Genomic DNA, 12,025 nt, shown 5'->3' with positions numbered 1-12,025 from the left:
TTAAACACTGCATCAGAAATGTTCAGCGGTCAGTATTCTGCTGTCTCCCATTTTGTATTTAGAACAAAGAATTATTTATTTTCAGCTCCCCTTCTGTTTCTGTTTTTTTTTTTTCCTTCTTGTTTTTGTACATTTTGATGTACTTCACCAGTGGAACTTTCAGTTTCAGGAAGCCTACGCTCTGTGTTATTCAGAGGTGAATGTGGTAGTTATTAAAGGCAAGTGTTACGAGCAAACTGAGTGTGATAACCAGGGGCAAACGAAGCCCATTTTCTCACAATTTCTCACAATTAAGAAAAAAAAAAAAAAAAAAAAAAAGAACAAGCCTTTTTAAATACTGATATTGTTTTCCCATAAAATACTAGACTTTGTGTATTAGAAAACCAATTTACTTTGCTCCAGTTCAGCCATATTAATTTGAGTTTAAGGAGATAATCTTGTGAGCTTTGAGTTTTTCTTATAGTCTCTTACTTCTCCAGTGACAAATAAGGTGCTCTAGAAAAACAGAAATTAGCATAATGTTTAAACTCTGAAAAGCTGGGGTTTAATTTCTTCAGTATACTTCTATAGTATAACTTTTGTTCCCTAAACATATCTGGGAGGAAGAGAGAAGCAACTTTTATGTAGGTGATAATGTAAACTGAGGCTAATTGTGAGATGTAAATAATATTATATTTCTATGAATAAATTAATAAAGTAATGAAATAAGATTTCATTACATCAAAGATCTCTATGAAATCTGTTTGGGTGGAGAAGAAGTAGTTGTTCAGATAAAACAGTATAGTATCTACCAGTGAAGTACTCTGGCAGCATTGACAGATCTTACCTTTCAGAAGGTCTGTTTGAGATTACAAAACAGCAAATTATATTTAATTTTGAGGTGTACAGGTCTTATGTACTATTATTTGGTTTATTATAATACTGGATTTTTTTTTCTTTAGCAGAATTTGATGTAAATTTTATGGACTTCTCCTGTATAAGAACTATTACCACAAATTACATGATGGTAATGGAAAGACATCCTAAGACATTAAGTTCTTGCTTTGATTCTCCCTGGGCTTGGCTCTGTAAGAAGAGACAGACTGATAAAAAATTAAGCTGTTTTATCTGGTATATAGTGGATTATCTTTGATAGATAGATAAGAGGGAACAAGCTGACAAGTAATAAATGCCTGTTGGTGTTAATGTATGAAACAGATGGAAAACAGATTTTTGCTAAGCTGATTCTGTAAAACGTAGCAAAGGAATATGAATGTGAAAATAAACTTGCAATTCCATGAGGACACAGAATCACATATTAGAGCATATTAACATGTGATTTATTTGTGTATTCATAGGATTTATCCCACATATAAATAGTTATTGGAAACCTCAGGAACAGAAATCTTAAGGATTCTAGCTTTTATTTTGTTAGATTGAAATAGGTGCTGTAAATACTTGTTTTCAAAACATGAATTAACTCAATGGTTTTCAGTTATAATGGGGTAAGGATTTTAAAATTAATGTTCAGCTGCAATGGCATGATGTCAAATAATGTAAAATCAGTTCATCTTTCAGTCTGACATAGATTATAAATATGTTTTGGCAAGCAGTCCATAGATTTGAACAATCTTAGGGCTCATGCATAAACTTTGAAGGAAGGACATCCAAATATAAATAAATCTTCCTGGATGATCAGTCTCTGTATCTATTCACAGTAAAATGCAGTCAGCCACTCAGTAGAAAGTTTCAATATAGCCATAAGAATTTAGTGGTTCCATTTCAAGATGTAATTTGCTCTTAACTTCTCAAATATAGGTGCTGATTTTTTTTTTTCTTAGTTATGCTGTTAGTAAGTAGCACTTTAGTGAAAAGATTATACTTAAATAGTTCAGAAATGTAAATTTTATTGTGATCTTTGATATTAAAAAAAAATCTATTCAAGGACTAAATTGATTTGAAAATAAGGAAAGCATTTTTTCCTCAAGTATCAGGCGATGGGCTGCTAATAAACAGAATTCTCTGTACCAAGTAAAAACAAAACAAAATATATTTTAATGACAAACATTCTGCAAAGTGTTCACATGACAGGCACTTTTTCTTGTAAGTCAATGACAGGTCTTTCCATAGCTTTTCTTTTTACTGGTTTAATAAGAATGGAAAGTGTTTCCTATCATACACCACTATAATTTGTGTGTACAATTACAGTCATAAATTCTACTCCGGACAAGAGAATTTCTTGCTTTTTAAGGACAGATTGATATGCCTGTGATCACTGAAACACTTCAGTCATTACCGGCATGAAGTCTGAATTCCCACTGTCGTCATATCTGCAAATGTAGGCATCTCCTTACAGAGCTTCTAGAATCATGGTTCTTGTTCACTTACTTTAATGTCAGCTGTAGATTTACTTTTACAGTTTTTATCGAGAATAAATACTTCATGTTAAATGGTTTTATGTCTTAACTATAGAAGATAAAAATTAACTATGTTTTGGTATTTATAAGTCATTGACTGTTTCCTGGTCAGCATGTATATAGGGAATGTATCTTTGCTTTCTTTGCTTACATGCATTCAGAGCTAATGGAAGGTATTGAGGATATGGGTAAAAACGAGTGCAAAATCAGAATGCTCCTAAAAAGGTATGGATTTTTGCCACAATACGGGTTGGGTCTGCTGCTACTGAAATACTGGAACTCTCCTTTTTCAGAGTTTTACTCTGTACTGGGAAACGGGCAGGCGTTAACTAGACAAGGGTATCTCAACTTTATGCTACAAAGTGCTGGGCCTGGGGATATTGGAAAACGTTGCTTACAAGTCGTAGCTGGTTAAGGAAGTTCACCTAGCTGCTCTAGGGTAGCAGAAAAGCAGCTGTGTTCTGACCATGTCACCAGGAAGTTGTAACAGAGATTAAAATATTATTTAGGCCATCCAAGAATTCTTCAGTAGAGCTTTTCCCTTTTCTCCACAGACTTGCACTCTGCAGGGTTGCTGTTTGTTTTATTATTACAGGTTTAGTGTTCAAAGACAATATAACTTAGGAAAGAATAGGGACCATAATATTTTATCACATGGACAAATATACCTTATAAAGGAAACTTAATCATGCAAACCTAGCACTTACCAGAGTTATATGAACAAAAAGGACTCATGTAAAACTATGTATTTCCTGTTGAAAGAATCTGGAACTAAGTCTGAAGCAAATAACATTCTGTTCCATACAGGTAATGATGAGAGATTTTTTACTGAAATCAATGAGAAGTAAATGAAATATGTCAAAAAACTGTTTTAATGAAATATACTAAAAAAAATCAGGTCAAAATTAACTAGCTTTTTTTTTAACACCTGCATGAAGTGCATCTGAAAAAAAAAGAAAAAAAAAGCCAACTGTTTTGTTGTTTCAAGCTGAAATATGTTCTGGGATAAGCACAAAAACTGAGACCAGGGTATAACCTTAGGGGTCTGATCTGTGACCTTCTGCCTAAGTTCTTTTAGATACACGACAGGCTTAATTTTGAAGTTGGGAAGTGTTGAGGATAATCAATCAAATCCCTCCCCCTTCCCTCTCCCCCCTCAGCCCCCCCCCCCCCCCCCCCAGTTTTTTGTTTTGTAAGTTTTTGCATTTCTTTTTATGTTTTATAAACATTTGATTTTTTTTTTTTTCCATTTAATGAAAAATCAGTTTGTTATAGCTGTTGCTCATCTGTTTTTAAGAGAAGAGGTTTCAGTTGCTGAGGTCATATACTAATTTTTGTACTGTAGTCAGCCCAACAAACATCTCACTGTAAATACGGTTTTATATACATTTCCAAATAAAGGCTATAACTAGTGCGAGCTGGTAGGTCACATTTAGTGAAAGGTTTCTTGTGAAAAAAATATCAGAATAAATCCAAACAAACCAGGGAATAAAACGTAGGCTAATGCAGAAGTCATATTAAGTATGCTTGGCAAATTGCGGTATACATGGCAGCAACTGCATGTTATTTGGAGCTGCTAAAATGGACAGTGAAACAAGCCTGTTGTACAGGTGCTAGATATTGATTTAATAAATAGTCTGTACAGTATCAAACTATATAAAAAGTCTAAAAAACACAATGAGAATTTTGTATTTGAAAAAACTGTTCTATATTGTAAAAATGTTAAAATTAGGTCCAAACCACCATTAAAAAAGGTATGAAATGTGCAATTTTTCAAGTGGCAACAAGGGGCACGAGAAAGGTTCCATAAAGGTTAATAAGAGTTGTTTGATTTCTCCTTGTTTCCCTGGTGATCACACATGTCAGAGCAATCCTTTTCAGGCAAGTAGGACACGAGCTAAAAGTATCATCACTGATTTCAGTAGGGAAGATTGGCTGCATAAGGACTAAAAGGCTATTTTGAGAGAGATGTACAGTACAGTCTATTCATGTAAATACTTGGAAAACACAGGAACAGAATTATTTTCTAACTACAGAGTGATGAAATCAGTGGAGCCACATGGATCTATAATACATGGCAGAATCTTAGAATCCTAAACCTTCTTGAATGCAAACAGTTTGAAGTCTGCATCTAGAATAACATGAGCGCTTGTGTTTAACCACAAGCTGCGAGGATCACGTTCCCAAAAGTACTAAAATTAATAAACCTCAATATCTTTTAAAAAGGCAGTAACCCCTTACACTTATTTCTCACAAAGCATAGAGTGAGGAACTGATAATTAAAGGCAATATAAATGGCAGGCAAGATGAAACAGATGGCTGTAATGTAACTCTTGAGTCTTAACTGGCACTTAACACTAACTCTTTCAATTTGACAAATACAATAAGACACCTATGTTGACATATACGTGGTGCACTTAACTACTTTTATTTATGTAACTGAGGTATTAAAACTGTCTTGAAAAGCAGACATCTAAATAAGAGAAAATGATGTGAAGAGAAGGGTAGCAGTCACTGTTCTTGCTGATCAATGACAGTGGTGGTTGTTGCTGTCTTTCCCCCAACATCCTTAACTTCCAATTTCCATGCAAAGTCTGGCTTGTTGCTCCACTGGACAGGTAGCTTGGGAGGATGCGAGGAAGTCCACTGTTCTTCAGCAGAAATTAGTTATGAAGATTTCTTTCTTTCTTTCCTTTTTTTCTTTTTTTTTCCCAAATGAAGTATAATTAGCTAAAAGTGTGTGCATCACACGCTGCATATAATACACTTTTAATATATACACTGTCCTTATACACAAGCATCCTCTATGTACACTGATACCACCTTAACTAGGAAATTAAAAGTCAATAGATAACGAACCTTGTGCTGTATCTTCTCTTCCTCTAACATAGATTTCACATGGAATTTCCTCCATCACCCTGTCTTCTATGACTTGCTCGGGGCAGTCATGCGCTTGTTTGAAAGTGTAACTACTTTTCTTGAATGTGCTATTAAATGTTTTCATTGGCTGAGGTTGTGCAAAATCATTGCGGAAGGGAAGTTCCATGGAGCTGAGGTTTGTCCTGCTTTGTTTTATATTGGAGGCTTGAGAGCCACAGTGGTGGTCATGAATGCACCTGGAAGCTGTTGAAGAGCGCCTCATTTTCTGATAGTTTTCAAGTTCTTCTGATAAATCTGCCAAATCTGCAGAAATCTCTTTGTCCCTCAGTGAAAACAGTTCATAATGTGGAGGATCAAATACTTCCTGGAAACCAGTTTTATTGAAAGCAGTCTTGCAAGCCATAACTTTTTTGCGAGGTTGCTTTACTTGTACAAGAATAGAAATGATAAGAAGAACTAAAACTATCCCTGACGTGATACCAATGATTGTTCCATGTGTTCTGGTGATTTGTTCAAACAATCCAGCTTTTTTCCTTTCTGCAAAGAAAAAATGGGGATTATGAGAGCTCTTACTTTTCATATTTTGGACTGTGTATTAGAATAAAGCAAGCTGCAGCGTGATTGCCACGTAAGTGCTGTGCTGTTAATGAAATGAGGTCATGGTACTAGAGACTAGACCTGTACGATTTGTCATATTAGATCTGTGCATTTATTCAGCAAGTCTAATTACCCGTCTTCTTTAGTGATGGTAATAAACTCAGGGAAAGAGTGTGGAGAAAGGGGGAGCAAAAAACCTCAACCAACCTAAACAATATGGCACTTTTGGGTAGTACTCCGTATGGAAACGCACAAGATAGCAGCATCAGTACAAGATGGTTTTCCATACTTAAAATTCTTTTTTTTGGAGATTCCAATTTTCCAGTTAGGTTTCTGTTCTGTAAAAATACTTCATTTAGAGGATTGCAAGATTTCTCCAGTGAAAGACTCTGCAACATTTGCTAGTGAGGGGAAAAAGCATTTAAAACTGTAGAAAAAAATGTTGCCTAAATGTTGCATATTTTCAGCTAGCAGGGTCCCGGCATCTGGGTATGTCTGTTATACACTTAGGTACTCCACACACAGTGCATAGAGGGAGTTGCACACCACCATATGCAAGCTAAAACAACCCATATACTGAACAGAGTCCTGAGGAATTGACTAATACCTCATGTCTGAAATACTGTTTCGCTTCAGAGCATAGCCTATTTATTCTGAGTTACATTTATTGCTTTAATATGAATGAGCAAATCTCCCCTTGTCCTACCCAGTTTGGCTCTTGTTAGCATACTTCTGTGGGAGATACAAATTTCAATACTATAGTAGTTCTCTCATCTGTATCTAGGTTTCTTAATTCTTGGAAGACTTTTTTTCATCAAGGTCTTAATCAAAAGGTGATGTCTTCCCCAGTCTCTTAAAAGAAATTGCATGTGACTGATTTTTTTTTTTTTTTTAGCTATTTATTTGTATGCCCCACTGGCCTTAGGTGTAAGGTAGGCTGCAGCATAATCAGGTTTAGGCAGTCACTGACATGGACTAAATGAGAACTCTAGGTGCCTCTGGGAACCGAGCACAATTGAGAAGCCTTCTTTTCAAAGCTAAAATTGTTCTTTTGGTTTCATCAGTCTCCTTAAGTCTGCCTTAGCTGACAAGATGGATCCAATCTTCAACTATCCGTTAATTATGTGCTGTGCAACTACTGAAGCAGCATTTAAATTGTATCCAACATAAAACATGGTAGATTATTCATCATCAGATATACAAATACTGGGAAAGACTGTTTCTTATCTAATGATATAGTTTTCATAAAATTTTGTTTCTGAAATACTGTAGTACATTAGTGAAGTGTACTTCTATGTGAGCTTCTAGAAAAGCACTTAGAGATGGGAAATAGATCCAGCACTTAGTAGGGAACATAGAATATTATTAATATTATTAAAGATAAGGATTATTTAGAGGAAACTTACTTATCCACTGAAAACTTAACTGCTATGGACCATGCTTTTTAGCTGGAAAACTTGCAGAATATGTAACACATATATAAGGCACCTTCTGTTAGAGTGTATTAGAGCAGTGTGATTTTTTTACAATGCTTGTCCAAAATACAATTGCAAAATAGCTTTTGAGTACAGAAATCAAACTTTAGTCTTTTGGTAAATAATAATAAAAACAAAACACTATTTTATTTCAAGGTTTTTGCTAGAGAAGGTTTTGACCCTTCCTACAGTTAAGACTTTCTCTTTGAAACTGAGTACATATTTTAATCTTTCAGGTTTTTTTTTTTTCAGACCTACTTATGCCATTCAATTTGTCACATGAGCACAAGCTCTTGTTCTGCTTCTTTAGCAAGAAAAAAATAGACCTTAAACTGTTTTTGTTTCAACTCTGAAAATTCGCTTACTGTTGAAACACAGATAAATATATCTGTGCTTGAGTAGAATAGTAATTTCTTCAAATCATGAGAACTTTCTGTACAAAGCCTGATATTGAAATGACTTGTTGTAGTTGTGACAGTTTAAACAATACTTCTCTGCCCGGGGTTCTAGAAGCAGTGTTTTACATGTCTCTATTTTCCATAAGTGATGACTTCTTCACATCCTACCAATCCCTCCTTCCTCCCACCACTTCTTACACCACATGCAGCAGGTGCATGTACTCTGAGATGGTCTCAATGATTAAGAACTTAAAACAAAAACAAATATTTTAAATTTGCATTATCTCTGGAGACTGCTGCTTCTACTTTAGACTGGAAAAAGACTATGCTTGAAGAACTGTCTTTTTCCAGCTGTTTCAATTTTTTTCCTAATAAAAGGCATTACTTGTCCCTACAGCTTGCTTCATTTAAAACTCAAAATGGATATGATGGAACCTGGCAAATACTACACTTTTTTTCCTATTAAGCTATTATTCTTTTAAAATGAAAAGCTTATGCTAAAGAGGAAGAGATTTACTTATAAAGCAGTTAGATCAATCCTCAGTATGCTTACATGCCTCCTGAGTTTAAATAAAAAATTTGGAACACCGTTCTGAGATTAGGAGAATAGCTGTCTTCAGCATATTTCCAGGAAAGGACATTTCAGGACTTTCTTGAAAGGCAAACTGACCAGCCTGGGTTATAAAGGCTATACTTTGCACTATATTCACCTCTGCAGTGATTTTCATCCCAAGGGTATGCACAGTTTTGAATGCCATTGCAGACTAAAGAATTATTGATGCACATGTTGCTATGGCAGAAGTAAGTGTTGCCTGAGCAGGGAGCTGCAGTAGAGAAGAGGAAGAAAATGTTAGGAATTTTCAGTAAGTCATACATTGCACGACAAAAGAAAAAAAAAAAAAGATAGTAAATTCCTGTTACCTTTAACATGCATATTTGTTCTTTTCTCTTTACAGTTTCAAACTGAAACAATTCTTTTGCACATCAGTAATTATCAGATTATTTACTCCATGGTTGGTTGGTTGTTTTCCTGTGTATTTATCAATGCTACAAACAAACCTTTCTTGCTCAAAACGGGTAGCAGAAAGATGGCCACAACACAAATAATGGAAGAAGGCTTTAATACGTATTTTTAAAAGCTTAACACTAAAATCACATGTTCACCATCAATTATAAGTTTATTCAGTCTGCTGTATATGTGCTGTGTAAATGGTTGTGAAACAGCTCCTGAACATCTGCATTTTGGAGCCCATTAATATCTTAAGACAAATCAGATTTCAGCTTGCAGAGGACTATTTCAGTAACTGCAAGAGATTTCAGTAACTGGAGGCATCTAAGTCATTCCTGTTTGTGAATCAAAGCTCTTAGATCCTCCTATCAGAACTAATGCAAGGATTACGAGTAAAGTCCATCTTTTTATCTATCCGTCTATATATTTTTGGAAATTTGAAGAAATACTTTAACTAGAAAGTTGCTCTAAAGATTTTTTGCATCAATGTTTGTTATAGCTCCTTGATGTTAGAAAAATCCTTATAGAACATCCTGAAAAAGAATATATATATTTTAAATAATATACTTGGGAAATTCTCTATGACTTCAGGGCACTAGACAAGATTTTTATTTTTTTTTCTGTCTCAATAATGTGTTATTTTTATCACAGAAGTGTCTGTTATTAGTGTAATCAATTATATATTAAATAGCATAGATGTGATAGACATTCTATTACTTGGTTTCATAGAAAGAATTTATTCTTGAGTAGTCTGGATTCTCTGAAACCAACAGCGAAACCCAAAGGGTACAAGTAGAGGAGGGTGACAAGTCCTGAATACCGCATGTTTCTCACTTATCCCTTCTGTTGGGCTTCAGACTCAGTGACAAAACTGGGAGTCATGCCTAAAGAAGAAAAGAAATTTCAAGCCTTTAATTTTGAAATTGTATTTCCTGACCCAATTATGCGTCTTCCCATTTCTTACTGCACTTAATTTTCATAATCTCCACTCATTCATTTTAAGCTTTTGTATTACCTTCATGTTAATTTTAACCCCTGACAATCTGGCAAGAAGACCTACATAGGAAGCTTGCTTTAACTGTAGTACAAGCACTGTAGTACTTCTTCCTCTAACATACTACAGAACTTATTTAGAAGGTATTCTGGAAGAATTTATCTGCATAACTTTAGTATTTTAAAATGTCATAGTGAGGAAGACACATGTAATAATTACTGAATTGAACTGAGAATTTAATTGTTTGGAAAGTAGATTCAGAAAATGAAGGACATGCTTTAAAGTATTCTCAATGCTTAGAAAGTTATAGCTCATGCCAGTTATACCAGTTATGAATGAGACGTTAGTGTTGCAATAAGGAAGTCATTCTTGAGCCATCCGCTTGCATTCTGGGATGGAATAAACTCGCTTGGTAGATATGGGGAGAGTGGTGGTTGTTGTATATCCTGACTTCAGTGAGGTTTCCAAAACTGTATCCCATAACAGTCTTGTAGAGAAACTGATGAATTACAGACTACATAGGAGAACAGCAAGGTGGACTGAAAACTGACTCAGCTGAGAGGCATAAAGGAATGTGACCAGAAGCACGAAGTCCAGCTGGAGGCAGTCAGTAGTGGTGTTCCCCAGAGTTCAATACTGATCTTATTTATCCTTTATATGCAATAACTTTAAAAGGCTGTGTATGTAATAGTCTACAACATCTATTAAAATATCTGAGACAAAGGAAGGTCTATGAAATTGGTGTCCAGGGCAGCTGTCAGGAATCCATGTGTGTTTGTTAGTGTTTTAGTACCAATCTGTATGGAGTTGTAGTTCTTTTGGAGGCATAGAGGAAGAATTGTGATGCAAGACACATTCCTTTTCTTATTCCCATATTTTTTCAATTTGTATCTTTTTGGATGACGCATTCTGCTGCTGCCTCTCCATCCCCCAGCACATTCTCTATTTTACATTCCTGTGTAGTTTCTTTAATGTTTTTTAGGGATGGCTTTTGCTCACAGGTCCATGGAAATGGGACAAATTGACTTCATTTTCCTTTGTTTGTTATATGGGGAGTACAAAGTCTGACTACCAGTCACAGTGATTGATTGGTTCCAGTGCAGGACTTCAAGGACATAGCTGGACTCCTCTCATAACAGCTGCCTAAAACTTGCGCAGTGTTCACAGTGTTCTTTATGTATAGCATTATTCATGTACTGAATCAAGCCAGAAATCAAATATATTGATTTTTAATGTTGTTAGCTGAATTACTTAGTCAAATTTGCAAGCAGCACTAGGTATGTGTTAGGTGACTGTCATGCACAGTTAGCGCATTTATGTAAATCTTTTCAGAAATATTGATTGTTTTCATGGTTGGCTTCTTATAATTACAAATCGTTAATAAGATAGAAGAGAAAAATAGGTTAGAGATTTGAAGAGAAGATAAACCCAGATTCACTATTTTCAGTTTGGAAACTTGATTATCGCTAGACTATTTAAAAATACAGGAAACACTTAGTTTTCAGGCACATATTTTTGAATTACCCTACCCAAGAAAAACAGTATCTCAAGTTAGGAGATAAATAACTGCATGCCTTTGCAGACTTTCTTCTGGCAAGGACTTCTGAATTCCTTTAGAATTCTAACTTTGGAAAATTATTCAGCTCAAGAAGTGGTTACTGTTTCAGCCTCTTGCACTTCATTCCTCCCCTGCTCCATAATATTTAAAATACATAGGGATAATTTCCCCTGGAAAAGTTCATAACATTTTTTGAGATAGTGCAATTAATTCCGGCTTTCATCACTAATATTAATAATTGTATTGAAGTAAAAAGTACTGGAAAAGCTGTTACTAATTTGATAAGCAGGTTATGCTTAAAACATACTTAAATTCACAATAAAGTTTATTAAATGCCTACTCTAGGTTAAACAATAGACTAGTTTGTGAAATGTTCTTTCTACTGGTTCTTACTACCATGTACACAAAGCAGGCAATAAGACAGTTACCATCAATCGCTGTTACTTCAGAAAGGCTGTTGTGCAGAAACTATCTTTCATTGCGTTAAACTTTCCTGTTCAATGGAGCTGAACATCAAACTACCTGTTACCTGTAACTTGTATTTTTTTGCAAGACGGTGACCAGGATCCGTTTCAGAACTGTCTACAGACATGTTACTTCTGTCAAAAACAGTTACGTCTTTGGCAGCAAATGTGTACTACTAATTCTTCAAGCAGAGCTTTCTGAAAACCTTTAGCACAAGCATAGGTCTGCTCTCCTGAAGTGGCGACATGTTTTA

General features: G+C 35.1%; 1 protein-coding gene across 2 annotated transcripts in view; it reads right to left on the bottom strand.

The window, feature by feature from the left end:
• Positions 1-4,803: 4,803 nt before the first annotated feature.
• Positions 4,804-12,025, bottom strand: part of NETO2 (neuropilin and tolloid like 2) — a 29,559-nt gene continuing 22,337 nt past the window's right edge. The window contains exons 8-9 of one of the 2 annotated variants that reach the window (XM_068693634.1): positions 8,457-8,570; positions 4,804-5,813 (exon numbers count right to left, since the gene is read on the bottom strand). In XM_068693634.1, the coding sequence (XP_068549735.1) occupies positions 5,233-5,813; positions 8,457-8,570 (695 nt within the window). In that variant the 3' untranslated portion in view covers positions 4,804-5,232. The remainder of the gene's footprint in view (positions 5,814-8,456; positions 8,571-12,025) is intronic. The other variant, XM_068693635.1, reaches the window with a different exon arrangement.

Source organism: Anas acuta, chromosome 10, assembly GCF_963932015.1.
Source record: "Anas acuta chromosome 10, bAnaAcu1.1, whole genome shotgun sequence".
Taxonomy (NCBI): Eukaryota; Metazoa; Chordata; class Aves; order Anseriformes; family Anatidae; genus Anas; species Anas acuta.
The sequence above is the reverse complement of the archived record's forward strand: the minus strand, read 5'-3'. Positions and strand labels throughout refer to the sequence as shown.